The 17,332-nt window shown below is 47.0% G+C and overlaps 1 protein-coding gene across 3 annotated transcripts in view; it reads left to right on the top strand.

Annotated features, from left to right (window-relative positions):
* The window catches only part of PLAT (plasminogen activator, tissue type), a 33,216-nt gene extending 16,809 nt beyond the window's left edge, over positions 1–16,407 (top strand). For all 3 annotated transcript variants that reach the window (XM_056116912.1, XM_056116913.1, XM_056116914.1), the window contains exons 4-14: positions 2,612–2,749; positions 3,282–3,392; positions 3,735–3,909; positions 5,036–5,127; positions 6,320–6,494; positions 7,209–7,294; positions 9,871–10,069; positions 10,177–10,313; positions 10,441–10,578; positions 12,039–12,205; positions 15,547–16,407. In XM_056116912.1, coding sequence (XP_055972887.1) covers positions 2,612–2,749; positions 3,282–3,392; positions 3,735–3,909; positions 5,036–5,127; positions 6,320–6,494; positions 7,209–7,294; positions 9,871–10,069; positions 10,177–10,313; positions 10,441–10,578; positions 12,039–12,205; positions 15,547–15,705 — 1,577 coding nt within the window. In that variant the 3' untranslated portion in view covers positions 15,706–16,407. The remainder of the gene's footprint in view (positions 1–2,611; positions 2,750–3,281; positions 3,393–3,734; positions 3,910–5,035; positions 5,128–6,319; positions 6,495–7,208; positions 7,295–9,870; positions 10,070–10,176; positions 10,314–10,440; positions 10,579–12,038; positions 12,206–15,546) is intronic.
* The last annotated feature ends 925 nt before the right edge of the window (positions 16,408–17,332 follow it).

The raw sequence follows: 17,332 nt of genomic DNA on the forward strand, positions 1-17,332 counted from the left end.
GCAGCTCTCTGCCTGCATGATTTTTAGTTGGCAAAACTGAGTCATGGCTATGGGGTGGGAAAACTTTCTCTTTGTAAGACGTGTATAGGGTTCATTCTAAAATCTGAAGGGATGGTGTCTTCCCCTCTGGAGATGCCTGTGTTCTCTTGAACAGGTAGTGTTCTCTCTCTTTCCTCTCTCTCTCTCTCTCTCTCTCTAATTCCTTCTGTAAAAACTATTCTGAAAAATAAATACCTGAGGGATATTTCTATTAAGATAACAAGAATTTAAAAACTGCTCCTGTGGGCTGGAGATAGTACAGGGGTTAAAGTGTTTGCCTGACTGTGGAGCCAGGAGTAAGCTCTGAGCACCTCTGGGTGTGATCCAAAAAGCAAACAAGAAAAGGAAATAGGGGGCACAAGGTTGACCTAGCTTTGATGCCTAGCACCCAATATGGTGTCCAAACCCTGTTAGGAGTGATCCTTAAGCAAAAAGGCAGGAATAAGCCCTGAGCACCTGTGGTGTGTCACAATCACAAAATCACAAATCATCCTGTTATTCGTCGATTGCCTCGAGCAGGCCCCAGTAACGTCTCCTTCATCCTAGCCCTGAGATTATATTCAAGGCTCTTTAGGAGAATGAGACCCATCATTTGTTACTGGTATTTGGCATATTGGGTACGCCACGGGGAGTTTGCCAGACTCTGCCGTGTGGGCAGGCTACATTCGGTAGCCTGTCAGTTTGTCCAAAGTAGGAATGAGATAATAAGATGTTATAATAAGATGTTGCACAGCCGCGAATGCGGCCGCGCGGTTCCGGGAGCTGGTTTTTATAGTCTCTGAGTCTTGGCCGTTGATGGGATTACACGGTGCCAGGGGGCCAGTTGGTGGGTGTGACCCCCGCCTACTAGAATTTGGAGGATCTGGGTGGAGGATGCTCGGCCCAAATCCGAGTAGGCTTGGAGATCTCAGCCCCAGAATCCGCGTGACTTTGTCCCTCTGCCAGCACCTTCATGTGTGTGGAGAGTGGTCTCAGCATGGTGGTGGCTGGTCCTGGAGGTCTTTGGCTGCCGGAGCCCTGGTCAGGGTGGGGAGGAAAGCTCGACCCGCTCCCCTCCAAGGGCCCCCGGCGAGGACAGCCAGGCTCGGGGGCAGGAGACTGCACTGTTCTCTTCCGGGAGCTGGTTTTTATAGTCTCTGAGTCTTGGCCGTTGATGGAATTACACAGTGGTGTGTAAAATAAAAAGAAAGAAAGGGGTTTGAGAGATAGTATAGCAGGTAGGGTGTTTGCCTTCCACACCACAGACCCGGGTATTGAACAATCACCCTACCATATGGCATCCCATATGGTCTCCTGTGCTCACCAGGAGCGATCACTGACCATAGAGCCAGGAGTAAGTCCTGAGCACTATAGGGTGTGACCCCCTCCAAAAAAGAAAAAAGAGAGAGAGAGAGAGAAGGAAGGAGGAAGGGAGGGAGAGAGGGAGAAAGAGAGGGAGAAAGAAAGAATGAAAGAAAGAGAAAGAGAAACAGAAAGAACGAAAGAAAGAGAGAAATCGAGACAGAAAGGATGAAAGAAAGAAAGAAAGAAAGAAAGAAAGAAAGAAAGGAAGGAAGGAAGGAAGGAAGGAAGGAAGGAGAAAAGGAGGGAGGAGGAGAAGAAGGGAGGAGGGGAAGGAGGGGAAGGAGGGAGGAGGAGGGAGGGCTTAGGGAAGGTAGAGAAAGAGAGAGAGAGAGAGAGAGAGAGAGAGAGAGAGAGAGAGAATGAATGCTCATAACTTGAGTTACCTTAAATTCTACATCCAGCTTCAGTCCCAGAGCATCCCAGAGCCTGCTCTCTCCTCTCCTTCCTAGCACTTTGGGTCTGGAGGGTTTTGCCATGCCCCCTTTGAAGTGTAAGCTTCCCCAGAGTGACACAAAGGACTTGTAGCTTAGTTCCCTGGAAGGATGGCCTGGCCCCGCTGTCCCTCAGGGCAGGAACAGTACATGCTTTACTCTGAGCAGAGATCAGTTCTTTAGTGGTAGGTTTTTAAGTTGAGATTCTGGTTTGCAGACAGAAAAATATTTAATGTGAGCACCTCAGCTATTTTAGCATGCTAAAAGTACAAGTGAAAACTGTATGTTTTCTGCTACTTTCATGGCCCAGCATGTCCATTTTCACGGGGTTCGAAATGCATTGCTTAAGGGCGATAATACTTTGTGAGTCAAAATCAGTAGGCGCTTGTATACATGGATAGTCTTTAGGTGAATTAAAGTCAAACATTCGAAGATTCTAAATGTGGACCCCCTCCAAAAAAGAAAAGAGAGAGAGAGAGAGAGAGAGAGAGAGAGAGAGAGAGAGAGAGAATGAATGCTCATAACTTGAGTTACCTTAAATTCTACATCCAGCTTCAGTCCCAGAGCATCCCAGAGCCCTGCTCTAATTCTATCTTACCAGAGGCCAGCAGGTAAGATATGACCCCTATAAAATAAATCAATAAAAGGAAAACTTGGTAACAAAATGAAGCATTTGTTGTCTTCTAGCTGAAAGCAAGGAATGAATCAGGATGGGCTTTCCGAGGGATTTCCTCCCAAAGCCAGTGGGGGGTCGGTGATGAGATGCTGTGCCATGAGTGAGAGGGTTTCCCTTACAGCTGTCTGCAGGGATGAGACGACACAGATGACTTACCAACAGCATCAGTCCTGGCTGCGCCCCATGATCAGATACGACCGGGTCGAATACTGTCGCTGCAGCTGGAACGGGCTTCAGTGCCACTCGGTGCCCATCAAAGGTACAAAGGCTGAGTGGAGAGAGAACACAGAGGACTGGAGTGCACATTGGGGTGGAGGACTCTGAGGTGTGATCCCTGGCAGCAGATGGTCCCCCAGCATTTCCAGGAGCCGCCTCTAGGCACCAAATAGGGTGTAGCTCCAAAGCAAAACCCAAACCAAATCAGAACCAAAAGGAATGCAGAGTGGCAAGGGCAGGGGTTCGAGCAGAGGGCCCGGTGCCATGTACTCCTTCCCAGTCTCATTCAAGGCTTCACTTCCGAGCACGTGTTATTTGAGCATAGGAGAAGGTGTTGAGCAGAGGGAGGAAGACTCGGGGGCACGAAGCAGAGCCTGCACTTGCTGAGATGGTTTCCTTGTCTGTAACAACAGATTAATAACGGTGCCTACCCCCTGATTTGCTGTGTTAGCAGATACTTTTCATGGACGAGAGATTAATGTTAGGCATGCATGAGCACACCTCAGATTGAAGCTCACAGGATTTTGAGAGTCACTCTGAAGTATTTTAGCTGCTTGCTTATTTACATGTGACAGGCTGCAGTGAACCCAGGTGCTTCAATGGAGGGACGTGTTGGCAGCCTCTGTATTTCTCGGATTTCGTCTGCCAGTGCCCTAACGGATTTGCTGGGAAATACTGCGAAGTAGGTGAGTGGTGGATGATGGGTGTGAGGAGAGCAGGATGGAAATACCAACCTGGAAAGCCAATGGTCAGGACAAGAAGTGTGTATTTGTAAAGGGGAGGTTGCCGGTGGGGAGAGAGACGGCTCGTCCAAGGTTGGAATAGGAAGCCGGAGTCGGGTGCAGTGGTCAGAATTTTGGTGTGAGTCTGGATCTGGTTGTAACATAAGTTGGCCAAGGGCCTCCTGTGGCCTCGGCAGCAGGCCTGCCTTGGTGGTGATGGGCACTGATGGAGGGAGGTGTGAGATGCCGGGGAAAACAAGTGAAAGCAGGGTTCACCCTGTACGAGGTCATTTGTATTCCTTTCAGATACAAGAGTCACGTGCTACAGAGACAAGGGTATCACCTACAGGGGCACATGGAGCACAGCAGACAGTGGGGCCGAGTGTATCAACTGGAACAGCAGTGTGCTGAGCGGAAAGTGGTACACCGGGCGGAGGCCGGATGCCATCAAGCTGGGTCTGGGGAATCACAACTACTGCAGGTGAGGGGGAAAGGCATCATCAGAGAGGTAGAAGCCATCGGCATAGACATAGTAGGTGGACGAGTTGATTGTGTCGCCTGGGTTCAATCCTCAGCACCCACGGTGATCCTTCACTAGGAATGGTCCCTGAGTACAGAACAGGAATAATCCCAGGTGTGCTCCTGCCCTCATCCTCGCCCTCCACCTCCCCAAAAGACATAGAGACTCATTATAAGGATTTGGCTCACGGGATGGTGGGGCTGGCAACTCTGAAATTCATACACAAACCAGCAAGCTAGGAGCTCAGGCAGGAGTTGAGACACAGTGCAAACCAGAGCTGATGTTGGAGGTTAGTTTTGGGTTTAGTGCCTTCCTTTTCTCTGTTGTCGCCCCCGTGGGGGTTGCACATGGTGTGGTGGTGCTTGCACTCTTGGTGTTTGCTCTAGAGATCACAGAGTTGATTGTGGTACCAGTGGGACTGCACTCGCATAAGTGTTGGTGCTGGGTTGGACCTTGAGTCAGGAGCGCTACCTCTTGCTGGTGCAGTTTGGAGGCAGAATTTCTACTTAGCTTCTGCCTTTTCCCCCTCTCATTTCTGGGCCACACCTGATGGTGCTCAGGGCTTACTCCTGCCTCTTTGCTCAGAGAACACACCTGGGCGTTCCCAGAGGACCTTATGTGGTACCTGGCTTTGAATCGTGATCTACCACACATATGGCAAATGCTTTTATCCCTATCTGATCCCTCCAGCCCCCTCCACTCATGCTCTTAAGGTCTCACTAACTGGGTGAGACCCACTCACATTTTCAAGGAAATGAAAGGTGACTGCCAGGAGGTGTGAAACGCATTCACCAAATCCCTTCGCACATCTGAGTCAGCATGTGGTTAGATTGCTGGGCCTGCTGCTCTAGCTGAGTTGACCCATAAAACTGATTATCACAGTCAGCTTATCAATTTCTCCTCGCTCTTCTTAAACCATACTGAATCAAGAGATCAATACAACTCGGCATATTTTCACCTACAATTTTCCACTGTGCAACTGAAATCTCACTGGGTATCTTCCGCGGACAAGTCAAAGTTCTTGGATCTAAAAGGGGAGGCTTAGCTCTTCATCCCTCAGCCTCCCTTGCTGCTTTTTCTTTTCCAGAAACCCAGACAAAGACAGAAAGCCGTGGTGCTATGTCTTCAAGCAAGGGACGTACACTCCCGAGTTCTGCAGCATCCCTGTCTGCTCTGCAGGTGAGTGAAGAGACACCCTGGGCTGCCTCTGGAGGCAGGGTTCAGGAGGATGAGGTCCACACTTCCCCACAGCTGAGTTGGCGGAGGAGTAGCGGATAGGCATTTTGGTTATCAAAATAAAAAAATGAGGGATTGGAGTGATAGTACAGTGAGTAGCATAACTGCCTTGAATGCCATCACCCTGTGTTTCATCTCTGGCAGTCCTTATGTTCCGTGGGTCCCACTAGGAGTGATTCCTGAGCACAGAGCCAGGAGTAAGCCATGAGCACTGCCAAGTGTGGCCCAAAAAACAAACAAACAAAAGTGAAATTCCTTACCCAGCCTTTAGTTGAACTCTTTACTTCCCTATTTCCAACGTTTCTAGAAGATGAGACTGGACCAGTCATTTCTAGTCATTTTTTGAATAAATACTGATTTTTATCCTCCTCTCTTAAACTTTTCCATATCTAGAAAAATCTATAGAAAACTATGATGAACTTGGTGACTCTTGCAAATAATTTTGTTATCACAATAGTAAGGAAGATATGTTTTAAAATACTAAGTTATACAGATAAAATTCACATGCATTCAGGCTCATATACCTGTGCAACTGTGGACTCTATACCCGTCCTACAGGAACTGGTCTAAATTGGGACTCACTAAGGCATCATCTTAAAAATCACCTCTAAGCTGCTATCTAGGCAGAAGGGTATACATGCCGCTTCCAGATGGGAGAGGAGAGGGAGAAATGGGGCAGCTAAGAGCAGGCATCCACTTGAAGGCTCATACTCACTCCCTTCCCAAGCTCCACAACCCTCAGAGCACAGGCAGAGCACATCTGAGGCTGGGTATCCTGAGGTGTACCTGCACCACCAAAGCCCCTCATTCCCAAGGACTTCCTGATTGCTTTGAAAGCAGCTCCAGGAATAATCATAGCTAATGAGCAGAGCCCAGTTTCCTGCCGGGCCTGTGTGTTCTGAGAATCTCTCTCAAGCAACACAGCAGCGGGTGAAAGCCCTGTGTCATCTTTATGTGAAGGGCTGACAGGAGAGAAACGGGGGAGAGGGGAGGTATCATTTCTCCCAAAGAGGCTGGCCACCTTCAATTTAAGCTTTGCAGATTTACTTCTGGCTTCCTAACAAAGCCCGGTTCATTTTTTTTTTTTTTTGCACTAAATTAGTTTTGTGTCAGGTTGAGATTTCTTTTGTTCCAGAAAACAATGAGGACTGCTACTCCCAGACTGGAGTAACATACCGTGGTACCCATAGCCAAACAATGACTGGGGCCTCCTGCCTCCCGTGGAACTCCAGGATTCTGGTGGACAAGAAGTACACAGCGTGGAGTGCCAACAGCCAAGCCCTGGGTCTGGGCAAACACAATTACTGTCGGTGTGTAGCAGAGGTGGGAGGGGTGTGCCGGGCAGAGGGTATTTTGGTCATAGAAGGATCAGGGCATGAGACGGGAGATTTGATGCCTACAGAAGACCCAGTATGGTGGGAACAAGCCATGGATATTGTCTGGTCAGAACTGGCTCTGGCTAGTCAGATTCCTATTGTGGAAGGAAGATGCACGTTCTCCACTAGAAACCCATTAGAGTTGTTGTCCCGTGGCCAACCCAGCACTCAGGATGCCCATCACAGGTGCCTTGTTTCAAAGGATGTCAGAGTCTCTTCACAGAGCTCACAGTTCCTCACAGCAACCTGTGATGTGAGCTGTGAATGTTATCTGTTAATAGAAAAACAGTCACAGTTATTTTCCAAGCTGGGGCTGGACAGAGCTGAACCTAGCATTCAGGGGCCCCATTACACATTCCCTGTGTTTGCCTTTGGTTCACTGAACTTCTTCCCACTCTTCCTGGGCCCAACATGTGATTTTAAAATGTTATTGAAGGAGCTGGAGGATAGTACAGAGGGTAGGGCACTTGCTGTGCATGTAGCTGACTGGGTTCAATTCCTGACACTCCATCTGGTCCCCTGAGCATCGTCGGGTGTGACCCCTGAGGGCGCAGTCAGGAGTCAACCCTTTATGCAGTCAGGTATAGTCTAAAAAACAATTTTTTAAAAAAAAAAGTGATTGAAAACTTTTGCTCCCTTTTCCTTTAGAAATCCAGATGGAGATACCCAGCCTTGGTGTCATGTGCTGAAGGACAGAAAGCTGACCTGGGAATACTGTGATGTGCCCCGGTGCTGTAAGCACACCCCCCTGGCCTGCCCCTGTCCCTTCTCTCTCTCTGAAGCTTGACTTTCCTTCTGAACCATTTACTCTACAGCTTTCTGGATGATAACACAGGGATGCCAGGGTGTACTACCAGCGGCTCACTCTGCACGTGGGTTAATCAACAGTTTGCAGTGCCAGTGTCAGTGTGCTGTAGTTAAAGGGCGTCATTGTTAGTGTTTTACCAGCCATAAAGCCTGCCCGGGTTCACTGGGCTCTATGTGATAGGTCTGAGGTTTGATCCCATTATTGTAGGTGACTTATGGGAAGTGTCAAGAAATGAGGTGGCAGCCTCAAGAGGGGAGTCTGCTCTCTGCTCACCACTGTCACAGGGGGAAGTGCCTGGAAAAGTTTTGTCTGGAGCACCTGTGAGGTACTTACCTTAGAGCAGCTGTCAGACTTCCCTGGAGTCACACTGTTCTGCCCAGCGTGGGAAACTGCCCCTATCACCCGATCTCAGAGCCAGGAGCCCAGGCTGGAGTGAGGGAGGGCACTTTGCAGGGGAGGAAAGTCAGTGCTTACTCTCTCCAGGGCCCCATGGACGTTGCTTCCCCCAACAGAAAAGGATTTTAGGAAGATGAATAGTGAAGTAAGACAAGTTTGAGAAGTGAGGGGAAAAGTTTTGTGCTTGAGAGTGAGGGCTTTTCTAGAGCGGAGAGAGCACCCAGGCATTTTGGGATGGGGTTATATAGAGACATTTTCCATAATTGCCTCAATCTAGAATTCTTCACACAAGTAAGAATGAATCAGGCTTTTCATGGGGAAGGCTCTGAACTCCTGGGGTCCATCCTCAAGTTTAAGTAGCCTTTGTCTCTGCAGTGGGAGAGCCTCTTTCCTGGTGCCACCCTTGCTCTGGCTTTCCAGGCTGCTCAGGTCCTGTGTTTCCAGAGCCTTCATGTCTTTGGTCTGGGTTAAGTTCCAGGTAGTATTTTGTTCCCAATTCACATTACCAGAACCCCCATCTGTAACACCATGTCTGAGTCTAAGGCTTGTAGAGTAGATCCTCAGATCACTTTGTTTTGTTCAATGTAATTGTACTTATCATTGATGAGAAGAAGGAACACACATTGGTCATTGCTGAACAAAACATTAATATTCAAGGGTCTTCTTTTGAGTGATGTTATTCTACATAAGGAGCTTCAGGTTTCCAAGAACCCAATGACCACCTGTGAGGGCCTTACTGAACCTTTCTCACAGGAACTGGACTAGTGATAGGGGTTGGAGACACACTTCAAATGATCACATTTTGGTGAACTAGTATGGGATTTGAGGATGGATTATAATTACTCAGTTCCTATGCATACATAGGGTGTTCCTCAAGGAACACAGAGTTTAAATGGGAAATTCAGATACCAGCTATCACAGCTTTTTTGGTTTTTTTTTTTAGCTTTTTGGGTAACACCAGGTGATGCACAGGGTTACTCCTGGCTCTGTACTCAGGAATTACTCCTGGTGGTGCTGGGGGACCATATGGGATGCTGGGAATCAAACTCGGGTCAGCCTACTCCTGGTAGAGCTCAGGGGACTACCTGGGGTGCTGGTAAACAAACACAGGTTGGCTGCAGCAAAGCCAGTGCCCTGCCTGATGTAATATGGCTCTCGCTTCTCCAAGAAGCTTTCTCCACACCCCAGCCTAACAGGAGTCAACTCACAGATAGTATCCATGGCCTTGGTTGGAAGTTGTGACTGTAGGCTGGATAGTACAGCAGGTAGGGCATTTACCTTGCATGCGACTGACCGGGGTTGGATTCCCAGTATCCCATATGGTCCCCTGAGCACCGTCAGGGAGTAATTCCTGAGTGCAGAGTCAGGAGTAACCCCTGTGCATCGCTGGGTGTGACCCCCCAAAAAAAGCAAAAAAAAAAAAAAAAAAGAAACCAAACAATCCACTTAAAATAGCTTGTGGGACCAGAATAATAGCTCAGCAGCTTTTGTGTGTGTGTGTGTGTGTGTGTGTGTGTGTGTGTACAGGAGATCCCACATGGATCCCCTGTGCCACATGGTCCTTTGAGCCTCCAAACAAAAACACCAGGCAACAACCAGCAGTTTTGCAAGGTGCTATTTTAGGGAGGGCCTGAAAGGTGGTCAGGTAGGGGAGCTGGCCAAGGAGCAGGGAGCTCATCCCCCAGGTACCTTGCGATGCTTTACTACTTCCTAAGCCAGGAAGGTGGCCGGAAAAACAACTCGAGGTAATGAAACATCATAGAAAGAAGTCAAACCAATCTTGGTCCTAATCCCGGGGTTGTTATGAAGTTGGGGAAAGGTTTCTCCTTATCCTGATGTTGTGTAAGAACGGTTAAGCTGTACATGCATCCTGTATCCACCTTGAGCATATGCCTAACGTGTATATATTAGTATGTATAATTGGTCTGTGCTTCATACTCAACCAGCCAACACTGTGGTTTTCATTCCCAGAGATGTTCAGGTTCCTCTGTACCAGCCTGTAAAGTGCCATAAGCCTGTAGGAACTTGAGGTCCCAAGGGAAGAAACCTTGATGGGTGATCCAGGGGCGCCGTTGGGGCATGGGTCTGACCACCTTCTTCTCCCAGCCTCCTGTGGAGTGAGACGCTCTCAGCAGCAGCCTCCGGTCCACATTAAAGGGGGAGTCTTCACAGACATCACCTCGCACCCGTGGCAGGCTGCAATCTTCGCCAAGAACAGGAGGTCGCCGGGAGAGAGGTTCCTGTGTGGGGGCGTGCTCATCAGCTCCTGCTGGGTTCTGTCAGTGGCCCACTGCTTCCAGGAGAGGTGAGGACTCAGGGAACCAGGGCTCAGGCCCCCCCACCCCAATGCTTACACCGGCCAGGAGGGGAAAACTCGCTGCGAGAGGCATTCTAAGATGATGATTTCTTTAGGATTCTTCCCCAGAACCTTAAGGTGGTCTTGGGCAGAACCTACCGCGTGATTCCTGGAGAGGAGGAGCAAACGTTTGAAGTGAAGAAATACTTGGCCCATGAGGAATTTGATGATGACACTTACGACAACGACATTGGTAAGATGCCGTCCTTCCTGGACCAGCTTCAAGGTGGGATGTGTGCCTGCACCTCCCCTCTCCACACCCCCACCCTCCCTCACTCAGGAGCAGCTCTCCCTGCTCATGCTCCTCCCTCTCTTCCCAGCACTGCTTCAGCTGAAATCAGAGTCGCCCTTATGCGCCCAGGAAAGCGACTCAGTGCGCCCCGTTTGTCTTGAGGCCGGCCTGCAGCTTCCCGACTGGACGGAGTGTGAGATCTCAGGCTACGGGAAGCACGAGGAGTGTAAGTGGAAGGAAGTCAGGACCCATCCTGGCTGCCTGCAGAACAGCAGGGGACGCAGTGGTTGACCAGATGCAAACAGTGGTCATACATTGAATGATCACACTCATTTGCGGGATATAAAAATAATAGTATGAGAATTATACCCAAAGACAGCAGAAAAACGGGTGGTCCATGGGAGGGCTGGCCCATGGGAGGAAGCTTGCCCCCAGTTTGGGGAGAGGGAAGTTAGGACAGAGATAGGATCATTATGACAATAATTGGAAATGATCACTCTGCTCAAGAACTGGATGTCGAAAAGAGGCAAAGTGATATGCATGATAACCTTTCAGTAACAGTATTGCAAACCACAGTGCCTAGAAGGGGGGAGGGAGAGGGAGAAGGAGAGGGAGAGGGAGGGAAAGAGCCTGCCATAGAAATAGTCTGGGGGTACGGGGTGGAAGGGGGGAAAACTGGGGACATTGGTGGTGGGAAATGTACACTGGTGAGGGTTTGGGTGTTGGCACCTTGTATGACTGAAACCCAATCATGAACAACTTTGTAACTGTGTATCTCATGGTGGCTCAGTAAAAAGAATAGGGAAGGTAGGAAGGGAAGGGGGAAGGGAGGAAGGAGGGAAGGAGGAAAGGAGGGAGAAAAGGAAGGAAGGAAGGAAGGAAGGAAGGAAGGAAGGAAGGAAGGGAAGGAAGGAGGGAAGGAGGAAGGAAGGAAGGAAGGAAGGAAGGAAGGAAGGAAGGAAGGGAAGGAAGGAGGGAGGGAAGGAGAAAAGAAGGGAGGAAAGGAAGGAGGGAGGAAAGGAGGAAGGAAAGGAAGGGAGGGAGGGAGGGAGGGAGGTAAGGAAGGAAGGGAGGGAGGGCGGGAGGAACAGAGGGAGGGAGGGAGGGAGGGAGGGAGGGAGGGAATAGCACAAACGCTTTGCAGAGCTTACTTTTCATGAAGGTTCTGATAAGAAGTGGAGTATGAGGTCTTGGATTCTGTAGCTCTAGAGTTCCAATCCTAGACCTGCAGCATGGCCTGGGCCTATATTTTGATCTTACACTCTGTCAAGCCTCAGTTTCGTCACTGGGAAAATGGGGATAGATAGTTTTAAGTATTAAATAAGATATTAGGTTAAACTGGTGGTGCTCAGTGGAGCAAATTTGACCCTGAGGAGAGACTTGATTGTTCCAACACCTGAAAGAGATGTGTGCTGGCATGGAGTGAGTGGAAGGCCAGGGATGCTGCTAGTTACAATGCGTGGGACAATCACCCTTCCCCACAGCTGGTCCAAAATGTTAATGGTGCTACAAGTGAAAAGTTCTAGGGTAAGCCCAATAAATACAATAACCAGCAGTTCCACAGGCGCCCACTTAGTATGTGTCAAATCTCGAAAAATATCAGGTATTAAGAAATTTGAATTTCTCCTTCCTTTTATTTACAAAGAATTTTTTCTGAAACCAATACATTTCTTGTTTTTATTTCAGCTTCTCCTTTCTATTCTGAGCGTCTGAAGGAGGGCCATGTCAGGCTGTATCCTGCCAGCCTATGTTCGTCACAGTATTTGTCTAACAAAACTGTAACAAACAACATGCTTTGTGCCGGGGACACACGGAGTTATGGAAACCATGTTAACCTGCATGACGCCTGCAAGGTAAGCTGGAGCTTCCTTCCAAATGCGAGCAGAGACGGGGCCTGTGGGCACGAGAGGCTTACACAGGGAGGAAACCATACCTAGAATGGAGCGACCTCATCTCAGTGAAGCACAGGGAATAGGTGAGGGCCTCAAGGAATAAAGATGTTGGAGAAAGATCAAAGTGACTCAAACTTAAAAGTAAACTGCAGGAAGTTTCCGCAGCGTCAACACAGGAAACTCTAGCTGGTACAGGATTTCTTGTAAACCCAGATTTATACTCAAAATGATAAAGTGACACAAATTTTAAAAAACTGGGTTGAGGTGGGAGGGACTGGATATATAGGACAGCAGAAGGCACTTAGCATGATTGTGGCTGACCCAAGTTCCATCTCCCACATTCCATATGGTCCCTGAGCTCTGCAAGAGTAATTCTGACTGCAGAGCCAGAGTAACCTTTGAGCATCACATCTTTAACCCCAAACAAATATATATATATATATATATATATATATATTGATATTTGATGATGCTGGAGAATCTCAGACATGCTGGGCAAGTGCTGAGCCACACCCTAGACCCTAGACCTATGAGAAATTCTTTATTTTTTAATTTTTTAATGAATCACCATGAGGTACAGTGTTACAGATTTACAAAATTTTGTGCTTACATTTCAGACATACAGTGATCAAGTACCCATCCCTCCACCAGTGCTCATTCTCCGCCACTAAAATGTTCCCAGTATCCCTCCCACTACCCCCACCCAGTCTCCCTCACCCCACCCCACCTCTGTGGCAGAGCATTCCCTTTTGCTCTCTCTCTCTCTCTCCTTTTGGGAGTTGTGGTTTGCAATAGAGGTATTGAGTGGCCATCATGTTCAGTCTATAGTCTACTTTCAGCACGTATCTCTCATCCTGAGTGGGCCTCCAAGCATCCTTTACTTGGTGGTCCTTTATCTATCTGAGCTGCCTTTCCCCCCATCATTGAGGCTGGCTTCCAGGCCTCAATTCAAAAGCAATCCTCTTGGTACTCATCTCTACTATTTTTGGGTGTAAGTCTCCCATAATGAGTGCAATCATTCTATGTCTGTCCCTCTCTCTTTTTTTCTTTTTTTGGGTCACACTTGGCGACGCACGGGGGTTACTCCTGGCTTATGCACTCAGGAATTACTCCTGGCAGTGCTTAGGGAACCATACAGATGCTGGGAATCCAACCCGGGTCAGCCGTGTGCAAGGCAAACGCCCTACCTGCTGTGCTATCGCTCCAGCCCCTTGTCCCTCTCTTTCTGACTCATTTCACTTAACATGATACTCTCCATGTTGATCCCTTTATATACAAATTTTATGACTTCATTCTTTCTGACAGCTGTGTAGTATTCCAGACCTATGAGAAATTCTTGACTATGAATTGGAGTTTGATTTTCAGAAGGGGTGTGGGGCAGAAATAGGCACCTATGTAGGATATAGACAATTTGGGGGAAAAACATTTCAAACAGCTCTGTAGTTATAAGATAAGATGAAATCTTGCATTTCACCACTACTCAGATGGAACTGTAGGGTACCGTGTTAAATGTCAGAGGGAGGACAAATAACTGGGAGATCTTACACATTTGTGGCATACAGAAAAACAAAGCAAAGTCATACATAGTATCACATGTAAACAATCTATTGGTCCTACCTTATAGAACTAAGAATACCAAGCAAGGTGAAGGGTTGGAGGGACCTGGTGAACTGGACTGGAAGTAATTTAAGGACATTGGTGGGTCTTGGGCACTTGGATTGTGGTGAGATGTGATCACTGTGTACATCCAAACCATAAACATTAACTTCATCTTAAACAAAAATGTTTAAAACTCTAAGAATTAAATTGGTTAGTTGTAAACAAAGTTCATTTTTGTGTATGAAAAAAGACCCCAACTCGTTAGAAAGCAAACTCTTTCAGGATCTTTGTGTTGACCTTATTAGGATTCTATTTTATGATGTTAAGAAACTGAGGTTTGGGACAGGCTGGCCTGCAGCATTTGCCCCAGGATATCTCTGAACCCTTAGTGTTTGGGTATTCCTGTGCCCCCTTGTGCCAGGCTGCCCTCAGAGAGGAGCTAGAAAGTAGAGAAAGGCAGGAGGCTGCTCCGGCTCTTGCACAGGCTTTTTCCTTAGGTGTCAGCATACTCCGCCCATTCCCCTGGGACCCTTGACAACCTTTGATCTCTTCTTGAATGGCTTCTTTAGAGACTTCAGCTGTAACACTTAAGCCAACAATCATAAAAAGACCATATGCAAACTGAAACTGCTATCTGCCGAAAGACTCCATTGTATTAAAAAATACAGCAAAAAATTATTTGGAGTCAAGAAGACAATATCCAGATTTTTAACAAGCCCCCAGATTTTTACTATCTCACATCCTTTGTTCATGGTGTTTCTCCTGCTTTCTCCAAATTCATCTCTTTAACCTACCAAGCAATATAGACTTTCCTGTCAACATCAAAGAAAACTAAAGCACAGCTAGCCTGAAGCTACACAGCTAATTAAAGATGGTCAAAGCTGAAGTGTTTGAGCAATTCTTTCCATTCTACTTTCTAATAATATCTTTATCAGATTGTTAGAGATTATTAGATTTACTGCTGGCGCGATAGCACAGCGGGTAAGGCGTTTGCCTTGCAAGTGGCCAATATGGCCGACACGAGTTCAATTAGATTTACTATCCACAGAGTCAAGATTATTGAGATAAGGGATAGGAGAGATGGAGCTTGTCTTGTACTAGGCTAACCCTGTTCAATCCCAGGAACCATAATATAATTCTGAGCACTGCCAGGAGTGATCCCTGAGCCCAGATGTGCCCCCCCCCCCCAAATAGATGTAGATGGAAATTTCCCTCTCTGGAAACTCGCATGCATCTCTGCCTGATATGCATTCCTTTCTTTCACCTTGTGTGCATGTGCCCACATCTCTACCTGAGATGTGTATACTCTGTGGAGGGCACATTCCCCAATCTGCCTGAGATAGGTACTTTGCTTTTTTCCACTCTGGAGAAGCATGAGTTCTCTCTTGAGTATTGTCTCTTTTTCCCTTCCCTTACTTTCCAAATAAATTTATTTTACTTAGAATAATTTCTCTCTCTAAGTCATGTAGTTTGATGAGTACAATATGAACACTACAAATGTTTACATCCACCTTCCCCAAGTAGTTTACATTTTTTTCCCTTGACAATTACCTGTTTGGGGGCCAGAGAGAATGTACTGTGGGTAAGGCATTTGTCTTGCTTTTGGCTGACTGGGTTCAATTCTTTGAGCTTAGCCAGGAGTGGCCCCTTAGCACAGTTAGGAATGACCCCAAAACCAAAACATTTTGTTTTCTCTTTTACAGGGTGATTCAGGAGGCCCTCTGGTGTGTATGAACAACAACCGCATGACCCTGATTGGTATCATCAGCTGGGGCCTTGGTTGTGGGCAGAAAGATGTCCCAGGAGTATACACCAAAGTTGCTAATTACCTAGATTGGATTCAAAACAATATGCGGCCATGACAGAAATACCCAGTTCCCTGAAATAATGGGAGACCCTGCCTGTTTTTCCTCCAAGACACACCAAGGCAATGTGCTTCTTCATACAGATTTCTCTATCATCCAGTACCAGTTGGGGTGGAACTCTTGGAAGAGAAGAGAGGTCATGTCTTCATGGGCATTGCCCATTTTAGAAGTTTTCAGTGGACAAGGTCTGAATTTAGGACAGGGCCAGTTAATCCCCTTGGGACCATTACTGTCTAGCGAAGTTTCAGATGAGCCTGAGCTCCTAATCTGTTCATGTGAGCAGCTTTGGAAGTAGGAACCCCAAACTAACACGCATGTCTGGATAGTAAGAAATGACTGGATCTTTAAATATAAGATTGTATTTGAAATAAAATGCCTAGTTATAGTCATAAGGAAGTCAAGTAGGGCCTCCTGGTAAGGGATGGGCTGGCGGGCCAGCTTAAGTTCCTCAAAATCACCCTTCAAATCAATTAGTTGACTTTTGCTTTCTCTCCAGCACTTAAAAGGAATTTCTATTGTGTTCAGTGTAAATCTTCTTTATAAACCTTAGTAGAATAAAATTATAGCATTTTAACAATAGAATGATAGAAATGGTTTAGCCTATTTGTTTAAAACATTTTAGTTTTTACTTTCTGTGGTCACAATCCTGTATTATACTGTACTGGAATAATAAATTTAAATATATTTTCACACACTTCCCATCAGAGTGGAAACATTTTGTTACCCTTGCAGAATCCCACAGCTTATTTACTCATGTTATTCAATTTGGTGAAAAAATAAAAAATCATTTGAAATATCTCCTGAAATGCTTCCTTTCATTCATTCAATCTATATGAACTATGTACTGCATATAGAACACAATGCTAGGTCTGTGGACAGTAAAAAAAGAGAAGAAACGGGTTCTTGGCTTGACCAAAAAAAAAAAAAGGTATTTCAAGAAATAACGGGGTAAGCCAGAGATGGAGTACAAAATAGCTGAGGGAAACTAACTGAAGTTTTGTTGGAGGAAAGATCAGGGAATCTTAAAGAAAAAAGGTAAAGGTAAAAAAAGGTAAAGGCCCTCCCGTTGATCGTCGATTTGCTCGAGCGGGCCCAGTAACATCTCCATTGGAGACTTTGTTGTTACTGTGTTTGGCATATCGAATACTCTCGGTAGCTTGCCAGGCTCTCCGAGTGGGGCGGAGGAATCGAACTCGGGTCGGCCATGTTGGCTGCTTGTAAGGCGAACGCCCTACCCGCTGTGCTATCGCTCCAGCCCATTTTAAAGAAAAAAATGAATAGTAAAGTTTGAAAAAAAAAACAGCTAAAATTTGGATTGGAGAGAGGTTGGGGAAAGGCATATTTTTTCCCCACTTTATTTGGTTTACAGAGTTGTTCATGATGCATTTGTTTTAGGCATTCGATATTCTAACCCCAATCCCACCACCACTGTGACCCTCCTTCCACTATTGGCCCCATTTTCCCAACCACCCCAAAAGCCTGCCCCAGAGCAGGCCCCAAATCATTTATTCTTTATTGCTTGTTATTGGCTGGAGCAATAGCACAGCGGTAGGGCGTTTGCCTTGCATGCAGCCGACCCGGACGGCCCAGGTTCAACTCCTCTCTGCCCCTCTCGGAGAGCCCG

The sequence above is a fragment of the Sorex fumeus genome, unplaced genomic scaffold (genome assembly GCF_029834395.1).
Source record: "Sorex fumeus unplaced genomic scaffold, SorFum_2.1 ptg000033l, whole genome shotgun sequence".
NCBI lineage: Eukaryota > Metazoa > Chordata > Mammalia > Eulipotyphla > Soricidae > Sorex > Sorex fumeus.